Below are 20205 nucleotides of genomic sequence, written 5' to 3'. Positions count from 1 at the left end.
TCAGCTCAGGGCGTGATCCCGGCGATCTGGGATCGAGCCCCACATCAGGCTCCTCCGCTGGGAGCCTGCTTCTTCCTCTCCCACTCCCCCTGCTTGTGTTCCCTCTCTCGCTGGCTGTCTCTCTGTCAAATAAATAAATAAAATCTTTAAAAAAAAAAAAAATAAAAAAAAAAATAAATAAAGTATTAATAACAAATATGCAACAAAAATGTCTAAAATGACAGCACAGGATCCTGACAGAATATATATCATTGCTCTATTTACTAGTAAAACTGGTTCAAGTGAACTCTGCAAGAACGTAGAAACTCTAAAGAAATAAGAAATTCCCGCTAGAAAAAGTTGTTTTCTTACTCTTTGCACCAAGGTAAATTGCCATGTTTTAAATAGAACCCCAGAGAAGAATACATAAAGTCACCCAAATCAAAAATCAGAAACTAAGCCTGTCCATTTATTCCAGTCCTGATCAACTAACTATAAACATTTTTTTGCATTTTCTGCTAAATATGCAGCAAGCTGACAATAGGTATAGTAATGGGCTATTTTGCCTGCCATTCTAACTACACCATCTCCATGCTCTGCTGCGCTAAATATAATGAAACTTGTAGAGGGGAAGATAGCACAGCCCCTGAGAACAAAAATGAATTTCAAAAAAGGCAACATTACCAGAGCTATACAATCAAAACCTTCCACCGCAGGAGAAACAGGGTGAAAAATGACCTTTACATGAGCTGGTGAAATAGCAAAGTGGTTTTCGTTCCCGTCTCCAACACAGTCTGTGTTGGTGGAAGCAGAAGGCAGATTTCCCCCGTGGAAGGCTGCCACTTTACCAGGGGAAGCCGTTTTTCACAGGCAAATTCTCTTACGGGGACAATTGCTGGTTTGACAGAGCACACACTAGGGTGTGATTGGCCTGTCAGAGGCCTTGTGGGTCACAGTTTGAGACCAGGAAACACCACCTCCAAACACAGAAAATGCAGCACCATCCGGGGATGGAGCAGAGGCCAAGGGTATTCAGAAGCACAGCAGGAGGACATTTGCTAAGGAGGATGTTTTAGTGTTAGTCTCCAGATACTGTATGCTTTTGTGAAACCATCTCTCATAATCACACTCATAATATCTTTCATTTCAAAGTGCTTGACAGTTTCCAAAATGCTTTCACATTTTGATCCTCCTAGCAATCCCATAAAGTGCGTAAGGCGAATAGTTTTATAGGTGAGCAGCTGAGACTCGGGGTCAAGTGACTTTTCCAAAGCATCAGAGCTGAGCTCAGGCCCTCGGGCTCCTCATCCATGTGTTTCCCAGGATGGCGCCTGCCTCCCAACACATCGCCTTAGCCTGGCACATTCTCCTTCCCGCTGTTAGGGGCCCCCCAGTGCCACTCAATCTTCTAACCCTGTTCTCAAAACCTTTACCACTTCCTTTGACATAAATTGAAAAGAAACAGGAGATTTGCTCTTCAATTCTCTTGTTTTCTACCTTGCTTATGCCTTCTCCCCTTCAGTTTGTAGGAAAACCTAATTAAAGTAGCTAGAGAAATAACTGTTGGGAACTGAAATGAGTAATCAATCCCTAGGTAGAAAAAAAATGGTATGAATTATATAAACATAAGATAACTTTATAGCTCCAGCATTTAGAATTGTAGATAACAGAGCAATACAAAACATTATATAATTGAGATTCTGTAAACATCCTTATACGCAATAAGAAAAAAATGAAATCATACAGATACAACTTAACAACAAATGATCTTTTTGTTCATCGAGAAGATAGCATTTAAAATGAGCACTTCATGGAGCTTTAACAACTAGCAAAGCTGAAAGGAATATTTTTCACTAAGATTGCTTTGATCCATGATAGGTACTTACACTATGCAGCCAAGGGCTTTGACCATTAAGAAAAATAAAATAAAATGCATACTGCTTGAATCCCCATTAGGTCTCAAGGGTAAACGAGTAAATTTCTCTCAACTACTTTCCTTATGGCATTTTTATTCCAGTCTTCACAACAGTTGGTGCCAGGCTGAGACTGGCAGAGAAGATTGCCAGAAAGCCCCACCTCCTTGGGGCTTCCACAGCATGTCATCCTGAGCTGAGCAGGCGGCGGAGAGAATGCTGGGCAGCCCGCTCTTCTGTCGTCTCCCTCTCTCTGCCTGGCCACTCATGCAGGGAAGCTGGGGAGCTCTGAGGGGGGCCAGTTCTTAAATTAGCTGCATCAGGTGCCTTGACCAGCTCTTGCCATAGCTGTAAGGAATGTTAAGTTGGCATGTCTTTAGGTTAGGATTTTCTTATCACCTTTTCTCCTCCTGACACACCAGGAAACTAGGATCTCCAGGCAGCCCTCTGGCTAGCAACATCCACGTGGTCCTGACTTTCCCTTCCACAGACTTGAAATTGCCCCCTGCAGGAAATCAAAAACTCTATTTCTAGAAATACCTCTCAGTTACATAAGTAATTAATTTCATTCCTACCGCCAGCCTGCCTCAACTCTCTTGAAGGGGCTTAATTAATGATTGGAGATATTTCTGGAAATATGAGAGGAATGGATTTGGGCCCAGGCGTGGAGATGTGGTGAACCGGAGGCGGTGGAGAGAGTAGGAACTACGTGCAGAAGCACCAGAATCTCCCTTGCGTAGCTTTCCCACATCACCACCTGTCACCGCGCAGCCTGTCCGCTGTCCGCTGCCGGGCCAAGTGCTTGCACACCGTGAATGATAGAGAAATGTGGAGGGAGTGAACAAGCGCATGAGGATTTGATCCTGGGAGAGAGGACTGCGCGGTCCTTAGTTCTCGCCTACATTGCATGGAGCGGAAACTGTCCGGCTTGCTCTAAGATCTCTAGTTTCAAACTTAGGCGTGCACAAGTCACAGCCTAAACTGTTTATTTAAAATACAGAATCAGTCCCAATCAGTCCCAGAATCAGTTCCATCTGAAGCCTTATGGAATCCATCACATGAAGTAAATCCTACCTCACATTAGACAAAATAGAGCAGAGAGCTGAAAATTCAGGAAGAGGCCACGGACCCTCCCCAAGACCCTGCTCACCTTCTCCTGAGTCTCCACCACTGAGCCACTAACACTGAGGCACAGCCTTGTCTCCTCCTAGCTTAAGTCACTGATGGGAAAATTTGAGTCTCGCCCCTGTGCAGCTTAAGTTATCAGGGAAATGTGGTCAGTCCGCTCAGCCCGGACTGTGGGCAGAAGAAGCAAGGAGAGGTCCATCTAGAATATTCTCTGCACATGGGACTCTGAAAATAACTTTTACATTGTAAAGTTGACTGTTTTCCCTGCTTGTTTTGATCTTCACTCTCTCCTTCTGGCTCCTGAGACCTTTTCTGTCCTTAGGCTACAGCCAGCTCATTCACTGAAGGATGAGAACAAGAGCTTGTTTGAATAATCATTTTCTCGACTCAGTCCTTGTCGATTTTTATCACCATCTGACTCACTGACCTTTCCCATGCATCTTGTGTGTGTGTGTGTGTATTTGCTGCTTCTCTCCTCTCTCTCTCTCACCCCATACTCTCTCCACTTTCTTACCAGCAGTAATGCCACCTGAAAGGTTGTGTTTGGCTCACTCACACTCTCTTAACTCAGGTGTGGAGGGTCACGTGTGCCTTCCCTAGTGACCCCTTCTTCAGCTGGCCTCTCCTGACATTGAGGCCATTTGGAGGTTGTTCTGGCACAAATCAACCTCTAGGCTCAACATCTAAGAATACATTTTTTGGTTTTGGCTCTTCCTGTGGTTTTCTATCAATGGCAAAAGCCTCTTCAGTAATAACACCAATCAAAATAAAATGCATTCATTTTACTCCATACCCTCAAATGATTGTGAAAGCTAGGAACGATATGGTGGAGGAACTGGAAAGTGTGTTGGCAGAAACTTGGAAAGATTTTTCCCCACATATGTTTGGAAAGCCTGTAGATCTGACCCGAGGACTAGGTAATGTGAGATCACAGGAGATGAAAACCTTTGCCAATTAGTTTCACAGGCAAGGGAGTGAGGATGTTGCTATTTGAATTTGCAACTATTTCCCAACTAAGGCTGGCTCTAGAATTTAATACAACTCAGTTGAACGAAGATAATGGAGATTCTTTATTTTCTATTTAATATTTTTCATAAGCCCCCTCCCAATGAGAAGGAGGTCATTTTAACTTGCCATTTTCAATTGTCCTTTTGGGGTGTGTCATCTTGGTAATATACTGGTTTCCTCCGCCTTCTTCTGTTTTATGTAGTATGCTCTTTGATCAGACAGCCGACTTACATGGCTTTAGGTAGTAAAGGAAGCTCAGATCAAGCACCATCTGGTCTGGTCTGCCCCACACTGGAATCTGCTTAATCTATCCATTTTGGCCTTTTGGGGGAATATACTGGCTATTGTCACTGGATTCACTGATCAAAGCATTTTCCTTAATCTTAGAAGGTTCATATCCTCTTCTTCAACCCCAGTCCTCTGCACAGAACTTTCTAGATGCTTTGCCTCTAGCTGAGGCCTTACACTGAGTCACAAGTATAGGGCCATTGGCTCAATCTAGATGCCAGTTTATTAATTCCTGTCTTCTCCAGAATTTCCACTCCAGATAGGAGACATCAGGGTATGTAAGCCTCACCCAGTGCTTTCTCTTTTTGTTTTCTCTTTCCCACCATCACCCAGATCTGGAAGGAACAGAGTCCTCTCTTAAGTCATGTCTCAGTTTCTCTCTAGCCAAGATATATAATAAAACTCAGACTTAGTCATCTAGACCTGGCTTTTGAAAATTTATAAAAACCTGCTAGAGAGACTCAAATCTAACTCTAAATTTCGGAAGCAGAATAATGACTTCATATTTCTTTTGCTGTAATAATAGTACTCAAAGCAAATAAAAACCCTTGGCAGATTAGGGAGAAAGTGCCTTTGAGTAACAAGGTGCCCTTGCGTGACAAGCCATGCTGAGTCTAGGGCTGTGTTGGGGGAATAGAAAGTGGCACCTCGTGGGTGTGGTGGGCAGTAGTTTTCTTCTCTTTTCACCACACACTGACTCAGAAAGCAAAAGTCTGTTTAGATCTCAGCAGAAAGAACTGGAAGAGCTACGTCCGTAGTGAAGCAAAAATGAAAACAGAAATACATTCCTCTTGTAAAGTCTAGTTTTCTCCATTCTTTGCTCTCCCCACCACCCACATGATTTTTGTCACATCAGGGACATGGATCCCACTCACCACTTGCAAATGCCCAGAGACAGGATGTGGGATTTCCACTGGCACAGGGGAGCGCTGGCAGGGTTCGAAGACAGAGATGTGACGGCTGGATTAATCAAGCAGGGAAGTCTCGCCATCTGCACTGAGCAAGCTGGAGACCCAGGAGAGCTGGTGGTGTAAATTCTAGTCCAAGTGTGGGAGACGACTAATGTCCCAGCTCAAAAATAGTTAAGCAGAAAGAATGAATTCTCCCTTATGCCCTTTTCTTCTGTTCAGGCTTCCAGTGGATTGGATGAGGCCCACCCACGGTGGGGAGGACAGTCTGCTTCACTTAGTCTACAGATCCAAACGTTAATCTCATCTATAAACCTCCCCCCCAACAAGAACATTGTTTAACTCAAAGTCTAGGCACCCTGTGGCCTAGTCAAGTTGGCATGTAAAAGAATCCAACACGCCCGCCATGAAGAGTGGGCTCTTGGCTCTATAAGGGTGATTTCAGGATGTGAGGCAGACAGTTTGAGCGAGAATTTCCGATGGCAGTCAAGTGACTATTGAAGCTCAATAAATGATAAATTGCACTTGGTCTGAGGTGGATGTAAATGAACCTTGATATGACCTGCAGGTTCGTAATGGGGCCATGCCCTTTCTCCATGAACACCTGGGCAGTAGCAGGATGACTCCATACACCTCCCTTCTCTTAACCTTTGCATGGAAGTTACTAAGGAAAAGTAAAAGTACCCAAGTCGGGACTGAAGAAACAACATAGTAAATCATGTTTTACTGGTATTAACCACCTCTTGAAACACAGCTATTACTAAATGGAGTTTAAAGCAAACTATCCCCTCAAATGGAACTAAGTCACAGCTTAGTTAGGAACTAATATATTTGAAATAAGACCTTATTTATCATGTAGCCAAACCTTCTGGCTTTAAAAACAGCAATACTGAAAACCTGAATTGGGTAAGAATAGGATAAGTAATTTTTTTTTCAGATATGCAACTTCCATTTCTTTACCTCTTTTTTGGAACGTTCAGTATTAGTATGTCTTCTGTCATTTGCTTTGTTCCATGACTTGATGTATGTAGGAATCTAGAAACTATTTGAAGTAGATGGGAGATGAAGGTGGATCGGGAGTGGGGGAGGGTAGGGATGGAAAACCTGCTCAAACAGTAGAAGGAATTATATTCTCAGAAGTCAGCTCCCCTAAAAAATCCTGAATCATTTCTGCTTTGTCTCTAGATTTTTAAGATTTTTGAGCCAATGTGATTTTCCTTTCTTTCATGTCTTATATTAAAAACCAAGTTAGGAAGAAGGTATGTAAAATTAAAAGTGCTGAGATGTTAGAAGTGCCGTAATACTGATTTATACCGGATTCATCAGGGGAAACTCAGCCCTTACCTAGAATACATCGGTATGAACCTTGACGAGTACCAAATTCTTACACCTAAGGAGGTCAAAGATACCAAGGGATAACATAAAAGGCTTGACACTTGTATGTATGATGGGGAAATATTGGTTCCAATTCTTAGCTTCTACTTTAAAGGTGACTCAAATGATCTGCTCACCATATTTTCAATTCAGATTTTTATTTATTTTTTATTTGAGTCTGGTCGACACACAGGATTACATTAGTTTCAGGTATACAACTTTTGATTCAAGGTCTCTACACATTCTGCTCCTCTTGCCCCAAGTGGAGCCCCTCTGTAACTATAAAACACCATCACAATAGCACTGACTATATCCCCAATTGAGGTGTTTAAAGGATTCAATTTAAAGTTTAAATGGAGTTTAAAAATTAAGGTTTAAAATCTATTAACCTGGATCTAGGTAGTTGCATTTGAAATTCTTCAATTTTTAAAACTTAAGTAAATTCATGTTTTCACCATGGCACTAAAGTTTCATTTCTGTTTCAAAACAAATGAAACAGCGTTAACTTGAAGATATGGTCACACCTTTTGTAATACCCATCAGTATTTGCCCTCAGTATGTCAGAATGATTGTGTCATTTTACTGGGTGGCTTGTTTTGGTAATGGCAATAAAAGACTAAATGTTTTACCGTGTCAGTGATCTGTCAACTAAAAACCTCTAGAGAAGGACGCCTGGGTGGCTCAGTGGGTTAAGTGTCTGCCTTCAGCTCAGGTCATGATCCCAGGGTCCTGGGATGGAGTCCCCTGTCAGGCTGTCCGCTCAGTGAGGAGCCTGCTTCTCCTTGCCCCTCTGTCGCTCCCCCTGCTTGTACTCTCTCTCTCTCTCTCTCAAATAAAATCTTAAAAAAAAACCCTCTGTAGAAAATTTTAACACAATAAAGATAACCAATTCATTAGCTTTTAATCTCCAAAATGTGTTATGTTCTGTATTTCATATAATCACCTACTCATTTGCTAAGTTTTTAAATGAAAAGGTAAATATATATGTGAGTAAATGCAACTCATGAGTTAATATTTACTATTTACTTCTTTTTTAATATGATTTTTAAAAATATTTTCCAGAAGCTGATCAGTGCCTGATATGTGATTGGTTGATGTCCAAAAAAAGTCAATGAATGCATAAAAATAACGTAAAAAGAAAAGGAAAGATTGTAATGTAAAAATGTAAATCAGTGTAAAATCAAGTATAGTCTTGCATTTCTTTTCTATTTTGGCTATAGCTTAAACACTTTCCTCCCCAGTCACTTGTGACACTGAAATTATCTTTAATTTAAAAATTACCTTCATTAACTATGTCTGGTGCAAAAAGAGAATAAAAACATAATTTGTAAACCCTGATTACAGGCTCTTTTGCTCTGAGGGAATATAATGATCTCATTTTTAGGCTCCTCTCAAAATGGTGAGGAGAAGCATAACTCCTCTAATTCAGTGAGTAAATATTAGTAACTTACATGTTAAACTGTAAAAATTTCCCAACCATATCTTGGCAGTCAAATTCACTTTAAAAGGGAAGTATAATTTCTAAATGACAGAATTTAAGTTTTCGCTTGACTTGCTTTTGTTATTAGCTCTTTCCCAGACAAATCGGCTTGAGTCTATGTCGGTAGCTGTTTCATATGATCTACACCCAGCCTCCCCCAAATGGTTTTAAAATAGAACTAGTATATGTCAGCCAGGAACATAAGAGGGATCAGTTCTCTGTTCTCTTTGTGATGGTTTGGCCTATTCCATTCAGAAGAACTTAACACTAACACCAGGGGACTGTTCTTAGGGAGAAAAAAAAAAATCTCTCTTATATTTTATTTTGTTTTATTTTTCACTCTCAGGGACTACAAAATCAATACTTGTCAGGTAGCCATCATACTGATAATTTTCAAATCTTTCAGTCCACAAGCCTATGGAGTACATTAGGTGTTTTTTGTGATTGCCCTGGGGGTTAAGGATGTTAAACCCCTAATCCTCAAGGAGTATCCAATATTTTCCCAATAAAGCCACCAGAAGATATGTATACAGGGTGAATATAAAATTAGCTGTAAGCCTTTAAAAATTTTTTTTGCCCTAACCCCTCATAAACATCTAATGTAGCAATATAATAATGATATTGGTAGTAATTTGTGATCATATATATTAGTAATTAAATAGCAACTAAAGTGTTATGACTTACTTCACATCTTCACCTGGTGGATTTCTCAGTTCTAAATTTTTGAGGCAGAAAGGAAGGTAAGTAGAAAAGCATCTTATAGGTATCTCTTTTTAAGAATTCACTAAAGCCAAAATTTGGGGGATACTCTATTGACTTTTGCATTAAGTTGAAAAACTGAAGGAGAAAATTCAAAAGTAAGAAAAAGTAAATAAAATAGAATAACATTAAAACTTTGAAAATACTCAAAAAGATGGCAATATTTTAACTAATGTGATTGTGATTTGGCCATCACAAGTGGAAGACTTAATCTTCAGACAGATTTGTACACTCGAGATCACTTAGATCAACTCTTTCATTTAAAAAAAACACACTTAGTTTTATAAAGGATCAAAAAGGTATTTCACAAAGCTAATTTCCAGCAGGTCCTGGACTAAAATCAGGATCTCCTTGCAGGATCAGGTTTCTCAGCTTGTTTGAGGGAAACGTTGTATCCCTAAGGTCCCAACAGTGAAATCAACCAACAGCCACTATATGCATTAAATGTTTGGAGCCATACAATAATACAGTCAGGAGGCAGAGAGGCTGGCAAATGTTCTACTGTACCTTTCCCCTTACAAAGGATTTGACATGAATTTGGGCGTGCAGGGAGGGTTTGACTGCAATTCACCTGTTGTATTGATTAATGGACTGATTTACCTTAACATGCATTGTAAGGGCACAGCGTTGAGAAATACTCTCGGGAACTTAGTTTGACAGAAAAGGAAAGCAGTGGAGAGGGAGAGAGCACCTTCAAACTGTTCTATCCCAGGCCCTGTGCTGAGCTCTCTCTTTCTCTCCACTACAGAGCTTTTCATAATTAAAGAATTATGCATGCATTTCTGCTTCTCATCGTGAATGAACAAAATCTAGCTTAGTGATAATGAGCCTCCCTCTAAAATCACAGGTCTGAGTTCAGACCACAGCTCAGCCACTTACATTTCAATGACCTTGGGCAGATTCCTTCACCTACTTAGGATGGTATTTTCTGTAAGGGAAAACAGTGAGGTCCTTGCAGGTGTTTGAGGCTCAGTGAGGTAATGCACGTGCTGTGTTCAACCCCAAGCCTGGCCGAAGTCCTTGCCCCTGAGCGCTGGCTGCTGTTCTCACCACTGCTACAATTGGTGCTGTTATTTCAGTTCATTACAAACCAGAACTCTGCAAACCTGGTTGTCCTGAAAATCAGATCAGATGTCTGTGCTAAACTGGAGAGAGAGAGTGTGTGTGTGGGTGGGTGGGTGGGTGGGTGTCAATTGGAAGGGAGGCCCCAAATGATCAGCACAGTATTTTATAAGTGTAACAGTAAAAGTGTATTTGCTAAGTGACAGAGACCAAGCTAGGCTTGGTCATTATATACATTATATACACATTATATACACTATATCTTCACAAAAACCCTGTGCGAGTACCCTTGTTTTAGAATTCAACATTGATTTAATTTTAATTAATTAAAATTCAATTAATAAATTAATAGCACTTCTTTTTTTAATTTGACCATTTACATAAAGAAGTATTAGTGAGGGGTGCCTGGGCAGCTCAATCAGTTAAGCATCCCACTCCTGGTTTTGGCTCAGGTCATGATCTCAGGGTCCTGGGATTGCCCTGCCTAGCATGGAGTCGGCTTGACTCAGCCTCTCTCTGCCCCTCTCCCCAGCGCACATTCTCTCTCTCTCTCTCTCTCTCAATAATAAATAAATAAGTCTTAAAAAAAAATACAGTTTCTTTCTTGTGCATTCATCCAGAGTTTCATGTACATGCAAGCAAAGACATACTTTTTTTACGAAAACGTTAGTTCACTATACATATTACTGTCACCCTTTTCTCATTTAGCACTGTGTTTTAGGTATCTATTTTGACAGTATTAGTGATAATAGTACTATTATTTAATGAATAATAGTAATAACATACACTGTTTTCGGATTTACATATATTAATTCATTTAATGTTCAAACAACCCTCTGAAAAAAGTACTGACACAATATACCTACTTTGTAGATGACAAGTCATCAGGTGTTGTGAGTTCCAAATATTTTTCCTAGTTTTTATTTGCCTGCTAATATGTATGATATCTTTTGTCTTTTTTAAAAAAGTTTTTTACAGGCAGATTCATTCATTTTTTCTTTTGTCACCTTTTGGCTTGGATCACAGCTTGAAACTCCTTCCTCCTTTGAGTTTATATAGGAATTCTTCCGTATTTTCTTCTACTACTTTTTTTTTCACTTGCTTTCTCTGCAGTTTTTATCACTGGAGGTAGAGATGTGGATGCAATATTTTTTCTAATGACCAGTGTCCAACACAGTTTATTGGAGAGTGCAGCTTCCCTTACAGTCTGGAGTTGACACTTTCTTCACATATTTACCTCTCATATGAATTGGGTCTATTTCTGGACTTGCTATCCAATTGCTTTTGTCTGTTTGTCCATTTTGCTTGCACTCTCTTACCCCAGATCCAAGTCTGACTCACAAGAGCTCATAGAAACTTCAGCCTTTTCGTAGCTGCTAAAAAGAAAGTAAATGCCTGCATTGTTAAATGACAATAAAGATTAAACTGTTAATGGAATAAAAGTGTTAATTGGTTTTAACCGCTCTGCAGAAAGGCTGTGCTTTGAAGAATTTCATTACTTCCTATAATTAAACATTAAATTTTAAATACTGAATAGATAACACCACGGGGTTTTCAGGAAAGTGCTCCGCTCTTCTGCATTGCTGAGAGTTTAAAATTTTTGTGTGCACACCCAATGTTCATAGCAGCATTGTCCACTATAGCTAAATCGTGGAAGGAACCGAGATGCCCTTCAACAGATGACTGGATTAAGAAGTTGTGGTCCATATATACAATGGAATATTACTCAGCTATCAGAAAGAACGGGTTCTCAACATTTGCTGCAACATGGACGGCACTAGAGGAGATAATGCTAAGTGAAATATGTCAAGCAGAGAAAGACAATTATCATATGATTTCTCTCATCTATGGAACATAAGAACTAGGAAGATCGGTAGGGGGAGAAAGGGATAAAGAAAGGGGGGGTAATCAGAAGGGGGAATGAAGCATGAAAGACTATGGACTATGAGAAACAAACTGAGGGCTTCAGAGGGGAGGGGGTGGGGGAATGGGTAGACTGGTGATGGGTAGTAAGGAGGGCACATATTGCATGGTGCACTGGGTGTTATACGCAACTAATGAATCATCGAGCCTTACATCGGAAACCGGGGATGTACTGTATGGTGACTAACATAATATAATAAAAAAACATTAAAAAAAATTTTTGTGTTCACATAGGGTAAATATTTGGCTGTGAAATATGTCTACAGTATTGCAAAACTTACACTGAGAATGAAGTCATACAGCCGTGAACGTGGACAACATTGCCAGAGGTGGACAGATTCATCTGTAGTAAAATTGTATCTAAAGACTCACAGATACGTATTTTAAAGTATCTGTGTTCACTTTTTAAAAGTAAAGTGTTCCCATAACTTTTGATTTGGTGAATTTCTTTTGTTTGTCATTTGGAAAAAGACTGGAACTTAACCATACAGAGTTAAGTTTGAGATTTAAAGGCAGGAAAAGGAGGGCAGTCATTAATAGCTTACATGGTATGTAGGGCATATTCTCAAGTGAAGTTGCCTCCAGGGGACCCTCTTTTAGAGCGGTTTCTCCTCTTTGAGGGGAACTGGGAGAACCCTGCATAGTGCAGCACCTCATTTGGAGTTCTGTTTCCTTTGAACAAAGACATTCATTCAAGTGAACTCTGGTTGGTCCTTATGAGAACACAGCAGAGACTAGATTGGGAGTACTGTTATTTTGAAAGACTGTGGAAGTGAGTGGGGAGATGGGATAGAGAAGGAGAGGATAAATGGAATTTGAAAAACAGCCGTTGAGGGGCTCCTGGTGGCTCAGTCAGTGAAGCGTCCGGCTGGGGCTCAGGTTATGAGCCCATGGTCTTGGGATCCAGCCCCGCATCGGGCTCCCTGCTCAGTGGGCAGTCTGCCTCTCCCCCAGCTCATGCTCTCTCTCGCTCTCTCTCTCAAACAAATAAAATCTAGAAAGAAAGAAGAAAGAAAGAAAGAAGAAAGAAAGAAAGAAAGAAAGAAAGAAAGAAAGAAAGAAAGAAAGAAAAAGAGCCATTGAGGGAAAATACTAGGATTTTCTTAGACTCTTACTCTATCGAACCCTATTGACAACCTAACAAATGCTGGCTGCCTTGTGTGGAGGGGTCCCCAACACCCCCTCAGGCTCAGTGTTTCTCTAGAAAGACACAGGACTCAGAAAAGGTGAAGCTGCTCATAGTTATGGTTACTACAGTGGAAGTGCAGGTGAGGAAGGCCAGTAGGGACAGGCTCAGTCTTCCAGGACCCCCCAGGGCAGTCACCCGGGATGTGCTTGTTTCCCCCACGATGATGTGTGAAAGACACGGGAAGCCTTGTTAACCGGGCAGCTACAGCAAGCCTTAGCATCAGGGTTTTACTAAGGATCAGTTACATAGGCAGGCAGAGTCCACGGGATCAATGTGAGCCACTCAGCCTCCAGCCTCCACCAGAGCCAAACAGGCATAAAGTTAGGATAAACTCATCCGGTCAAATTGGTACAGCATGGCTCAAGGCCTCAGACACACAAAAATATTCAGGCTGAATATTCCAAAGGCTCATAGGTTATAGTCCAGAAACTGGCCAAGGGACACCCCACCCCCCAAACACAGGCCTTTCTTTGGACTGTGCAGGGTTTGGGCAGTCATGGCCTACTGAGTTCATCCCTTCCTGACCATTGTCACTTGGTTTCATTAAAAGACAAAAGGAAACAATCTTGTAACAAGTCTTTTTGCCCCCATTTTATAGATAAGGGACTGAATTGGTAAAATAATGTGTTCAGGTCAGCCCCCCATGCTTCACCCTGCTAGCACTCACTGCGGTTAAGTGTGTCCTTCTCACAACAATGACTATCTTCCCCACTCCTTGCAGAGCCTCAGAGGCAATGAGTCCTGTATGTTTCCATCCTTTTCATCCTCGGGTCAGAACATTGCCTGCCTGCCTTACAGTGAACTAAGGGATTAATGGGCATGACCGGCCACGTGATGGTTGAAATCTGTGCCCTTTGACTATGGATCCTGTACTGTTATAACGTCCCCTAGGTCACAGTGTCGAAAACAAGCAACAAAAACAAAAACCACCCTGGAAATGAGTGTGTCCGTCCTACTTAGCATTTTTATGAGGCTCTAGTTTGTTCCTTAAAGCTGAAGGGATCTTAGAGATTATATTCTTTAACATTGAATTTTTGATAAGAAAAAGTATTAATTTGTGAAAATACCTTGTTAAGTAGAAAGAGAGCTAACAGTTGTAATTGTCTATAAATGTCAATCAAATTCAGTTTGGAGCCAAGACAAGCATACAGTGTCCGCATTCTCACCTTATCTCCAAATAAATGCAATTGAGGAACGCGCATGTTAGTGGCTAGGAGGTTAGGATACTCAAGGTAGCACCTCTCTCTCAGCTCTTCCCCACTTAAGAAAAGGATTCTTTTAGGTTTTTTGTCCTTGTTGTCATGGTGTTTCCTTTCTGACCTTTGGTGACCTATGTCACCATCTAAAGCTGAGCAAACACAGCTTCTGATCGGTCCTCATTTGGGTCCCGAGTGTCATCTCTCGCTCCTGTTTAATGAAATGGTGACGTGTAGAAAGAACTCTGTGGGCCAGTGCATCTCAAACTATAATGTGCAGAGGAGTCACCTGGGATCTAGAAAATGCAGGCTCCGATCCAGTAATCTGGACAGGCTCCCAGTGAGGCCGGTGTGGACCACACATGGAGTAGCAAGTCCGAATGACGGCATCTCTCCCCCCATCTGCTCTAGTACTGGCTTGCTCCCACAAAACTATTCGGACATATAAGAAGGAGTAAATCTATCTGTTTCCTACATGCCCCAAGAGGACATGTTTTAAACAATAAGCAGGGAAACCTAAGCTGTTTATTCCAACACTGCAGACAAAAGTCAGTAAGTCTGAACTGATTTCACTTTAGAAGTGTGACCAGCTTGGCTGTAGCGACCCGCATTGAAGAAAGACCACCTTTGACCAAAAATGACTTCACTTTTCAAAGCTAGCACGTTTTCATTCCTTGTTTGCTGGTGAAAGGCTGGAGTTGATAGGAGTCTGTGTTTCAGAGGCTGGAGGAAACCTTCCGAGAGCTTTCAGATCCTCTCTGGGCGGCTGAGTCCCAGGAAGTTAGCCCTCTGCCTTTCTATGACTGAGAAATGACAGTCGGTGTCTTCATTATCTCATTTCCGAGGGCTCATAAGCAGTGCTTTCCAGATGACAATGAACAGAACTCACGTCGGAACAGGCTGGCTCACCACGTGTCCATCCTCGCCCACTCGGGCTGTAGGACTTCGTTACTCCTCTGAATCAACAAAGAAAGCTCATTTGTTTCACTTTGTGAAAATGCTTCATTTTCCCCCCAGACTTTCCATTTCACGCTGTGTGAATTTTATTAAGATCTTTTTCACAGAAGCTAAGTGCTGGCTATTATAGGGCCCTACGGGATGGCATTCGCAGCCTCTGTAATGTCTGAAGACCCTTGAGACATTTCTTTTCTACCGAAAACCCCTTGGAGAGTCATAGAGAAGAATCCAAAATCCTTTTGGTGCTGGAAGACATAGCTTGGCCTCAGGAACATCTTGTGCAAGTCTTTTGATGTTATAATCTGAAAACCAACGACACAGCCATCCAGCTAATAGCCAGTATCTGAGTAGTTCACATCATATTGATAGAGAGTGACTCTTTCTGAGGGCCTCCAATTATTTTTAAAGGCTGGCTTAAAGTATTAATTAGAAATATTTTTTGTGTTAGAATGAGTTTTTGTTAATAAAATTTACCTATAATCCTTTTGCCTTCACAAGGTGACATAATCTTCCAAGAAGATTATGTTTTAAAAAGGTAATTATAATTAAATAATCAAAAAAATTTTTATTCTGATTTTTTTCCTCTCAAACGTACACAGTAAGAACTTTTAGTGTTATTATATGCTCTCGGAAATGACATAGTAATTACTGTGTAATAGTCCATTAGATAAAAATACTAAAATTAAGTCACTCGTTTCTCTACAGTGGATATTTAGATTGGTCTTTCAACTATCATAAGGATCTTATAAGATGAGTACTATTTTTCCTATATTAGAGATGTGAAAAGGAGGTATAGGCAAGGTATTTAACTTGCCCAAGGTCACACTGCTGGTAAGTGCCAAACCAAAATTCAACCAAATATCCTCACATCCAAATAGGGTCTTTATGCCAGGTCATTTCCTAGGATGCACAAGATTTGCTTAAGGATCACTCGGTTTAAGATTCAGCCTATGTATGCAAATCCATAAACTAAAAAATGTGTAGTCTTCTTGGTTCCTACCAGAGTGAGTATAAAATTGCAGATTTTTCTCAAGTTCTTTACATTTCAAAAGCTCTCAAATCATAAGAAACAGGGTTATGATAACACGATGTGAAAATCCTTAAAGAAAACAACCATTTGCTTGTATAATAAGACATGTGAGTGCTGCACTGCCGTGACTGAACCCACTTGTATCTGTTTCTCTGTAGGGTTGTGAACGCTTCATCTTTAAAATTCCAAATAGTCATGGGTTTTTACCCTTCGTTCTGTCTCATGTACCATTTAAAGATATGCTTGGTGGTTGGTTGGCTTGGTCAAGGCTGAATCCGCTTCCCTAACTCCCATGGAAGTCAAGGAGGAGGGTGACACAGGGCACGGATATCTTTTACATGGAGAACTGTTACGCACTTGAACACGTGAAGACCCATCTCTTTCCCTATCTCTATTCTCACAGAATGTGTGACACAGGAGAAGGACTATTCACTTTTCAAACAAGGGAAGGAGAAATGATCTATCAGAAGGTCCATTCTGCGACACTGGCCATAGCTGAGCAGCATGAGAGATTAATGCTAGAAATGGAGCAGAAGGCCCGGGTAAGGCTCCTTCCTTGGTAACTTGGAAATGAATGTCACTGAGATCTGATGCGCATCATGTATATGTGGGCCCATTCACATCAGCACCCTGGTGTCCACCCCCTACCCCTAGCCCCAAGAGCTCGCCCCAGTTACCGAATCCCATGCTTCTAATGCCCTATTCAGCATATGCCCAAAGAAGTTCTTTGTGGCCACAGGTAGGGAGCTGTGTGCTCCATGTATCTCCCCATGACCTATTGGCACAGTTACCCAAAGAGGGGTGGGGTGCATAGAGAATGAAATACGAAACATTGCTCTCTGCTTATCACCGCATACAGTTGGATCATCAGAGATTCAACTGTGGGCCCAAAATAATCAGGAAAATTAAGTTACTACCAGAAAGGATTCTGCTTTCTCTTTGTCTTTGTATTTGTCCTAGATTCTCTGAAACTTCTCTTTCTGTATGTGTTTCAGAGTCAATCATAAAATATTTACAGAAGGAGCTTATACTGTTTACCAACAGAATGATTTGTTTGTCATCTTGTCCTGGAACTATACTACAGCTTTGAGGTCAAGCTAAGACATAATTTGGTAAAGAACCTGAAATAGTAACTTTTTCAAGTAGCTGAGAAAAAATTATTTGCTTTACCACTAATTTCTGTGAAAAGTAAATAGTGGAATGATTATTGGCCATAATCTTAAGAGGTGACTATTCTTCAAGATTTATAGAGATGCACTGGATTTCATTAATGAGGGGACAGGTAGAGTTTTGGGAAATAGGTGGGTCACTCACCGGAATGACACTCATAATTTTGTTTCAGCTTAAAGACGACAGAGTTTTATATGTAATATTATATTTGTTTTGAGTTTTTAAATTCTCCATTACATAATATTTTGGCACATACAAACTTATCTTTTAAGTATAAGAAAAGAAAAAGTAATTTAACAAGTGATCTTATGTTATTCTTAATGCATTTCTAATTTTGTCAATACTACACACACATTTTTATCTATCTAGGAAGTGCTTTAAAGAGCTTACCTAATGCCTAAGCATGACAAGTGAAAACCAGGCTTTCTACGGGACATTTGGCTTTTCATAGGGATGAATGAGTGGCTTGAATATTAGTAGGATTATTAATATGACTGTGTGATTAATTGAAGAAGCATTACTAAGACATTGGTATAATTTAGTCTTCCAGAAAGATTTGGGTTAAATGTAAACCACTGTAACAATTATCTAATTAATATGACATTTATCCAGGGGCTTAATGAGCAAATATAACTACCAAATTTCAAATTATTTCAGAGTCTACTGATGTTTGCAACCAAAATTAACAGTTGTGATGTCACTTGCTGTTAGTTAACAGTTAACAATTAACGACGCTTAACAACAGTTGTAGCTTTACTTATAGCTGTTCTGAACAGGCAAAATGCTCATGAGTATGGTCATTTAATTGTATTGTCGTGAAAGAGATGCCAAGAGCTCTTTGACAACCATATTGTCTGCTGTAAAGGAGAGCATTTGGTACGTGTCCTGGGTTCACAACTCAAATCCACCACTTCCTGGCTGTATCATCTCGGCTATCTTGGGTTATTAACTTCTAAATGTTTCAGTTTCCTTTAGATATAATAGTCCTTCTTCTTTGGTTGTTATGAGGTATTTTTGCATTAGAATCTGTAAAGTACTGAGAACAGGCCTGGCACATGGCAAGTACCATGAAAAGGTTCATTATTACGATTGTGATCCATCTGTAGGAGTGATTTTGAATAATTATAAGACTTGTAATGTTTGCAAAGACTCTAAATTGTTATTCCCAACTGTCGCTAAATAATATCTTTCAATTCCTTTCAAGTATGTCTAACAGTCTTGTGCCAAAAAATTTGCAAAACAAAATTTAATTCACATTTGCTATTGATGCTGTCGTGTGTGATAAACATGATAATGTCCTGTGCGTCTGAGAAGCATGTCCCCGGAGCGGAGCCAAGCAATTGCTATTAGGGGTTAGAGACCAGCTGTCCACTGACAAGATCTCGGGCAGGCTACAGCTGAGATGGAAAAGTGGGGCAGGTGTTTAAATAGCAGGCTCACCAAAGAAACCAAATGTTTCTAAGAATCACAAAATCAGACTCCATCAGTTTGGTGCATACACGCAAATAGAGCATTTGGTTTAATTTCAAACTCAATTGCCACAGCTATGCTTTTCTCTGAAGGTTAAGACTAATAAGATTATTTCATATCTAGTGCATTCTTCAGAGTAAGCCAAGCTGATGTTTTTCAGAGAGCATGCTACCACAACTTGACAACTGCCCAAATTCCTCAAATTCTGGGACCATAAGTAAACATCTCCAGGTCTCCCAGACATAATTTTTACTTTTTCTTTGAAGAGGCTGCCTCTACATGCACAAATCTCTTTGAAAAAAGAAGTTCCAACAATAATGAAATGGTAGTTAAACACCTTCTAAGTCTTCATTTGCTTATTTAAATAAAATGAAAGCTTGTGCTATAAACCAGGCAGAAGTATAACTTGGGAGTTGGAAAGATACCCCCAAACCTCAGATATAAAACTGATGCATCTTATTTATTATGTATCTCCTACAAAATAAGATGACAGTGCTCATTGGCTTTCCAGTTTTAAAAATGGGCCATGTGAGATTGTTACTGAGCACATAGAAAATGTTTACATATTTTTATTACATTTACATTTATTACATTACGAGATCAAATTAGGAACGAGCTACATAAGCAGTAAAAGCCCCCCAATTGTTATTCAGGCTACTGATACATTTAGTTCATCCTTTTAAAGAGAGGTGATTTAACAGTGTTACTGTCTTAAACAAATTTGAATGAAAAATAAAATCTCAACAATCATTTCTTAACTGTAACAGAGAACTCAGTATAATCTTTTGACACGACATGTGTGGTTAAAACCTGGGTTGGCCCTTGTTTATTACCCTCCTTCCTGGGTTGGGGAGGGACACAAGAATAAACATACTTTGATATATCTCCATGATCTAAGTTAGGCAATGTTTCTGTTCTTGTTTGAGAATCTCATATCTAGAAAAAATCCCCAGCGTTGTGAATAAAATGGTATATTTGCACTATAGAATACTGGATAATAGGAATCATTAAATTGGTAAGGCTATTAAAAATATTTTTATTTCCTTCACTGAGAAAGATAACAAAAGAATTAATTACTACTAACCGACCCAAGAAGTTTCTAAGTAGAGCTTAGCCGTGGGTTAACCATTCACAGGTTTGTAAACGGCTTACGCTGCTCAGTAAGCTGCCTGGTAATATACGGAAGAGCAAGAAAGTTCTTTCACGTGATCCAGAAGTTTGTGGGATCAAGTAATTTATACAGCTTGAGTAAAGATGATCTCACTCCTTTTACTCCTTGAAATGTCAAACATTTTCCATGCCTTCATCAGTTTGGTAAGATGATGCCATCTCAAGATTTTGGTCAGTGTTACTGAAAACACCCCCTGGGCT

General features: G+C 40.2%; 1 protein-coding gene across 1 annotated transcript in view; it reads left to right on the top strand.

Annotated features, from left to right (window-relative positions):
* Nucleotides 1-20205, top strand: part of DOK6 (docking protein 6) — a 187529-nt gene that overhangs the window by 154423 nt on the left and 12901 nt on the right. The window contains exon 6 of the mRNA XM_040632353.1: nucleotides 16598-16736. Within this exon, the coding sequence (XP_040488287.1) occupies nucleotides 16598-16736 (139 nt within the window). The remainder of the gene's footprint in view (nucleotides 1-16597; nucleotides 16737-20205) is intronic.

The sequence above is a fragment of the Ursus maritimus genome, unplaced genomic scaffold (assembly GCF_017311325.1).
Source record: "Ursus maritimus isolate PB19 unplaced genomic scaffold, ASM1731132v1 scaffold_18, whole genome shotgun sequence".
Taxonomy (NCBI): domain Eukaryota; kingdom Metazoa; phylum Chordata; class Mammalia; order Carnivora; family Ursidae; genus Ursus; species Ursus maritimus.
Note: the sequence above shows the minus strand (reverse complement) of the source record. Positions and strands in the feature narration are given on the sequence as shown.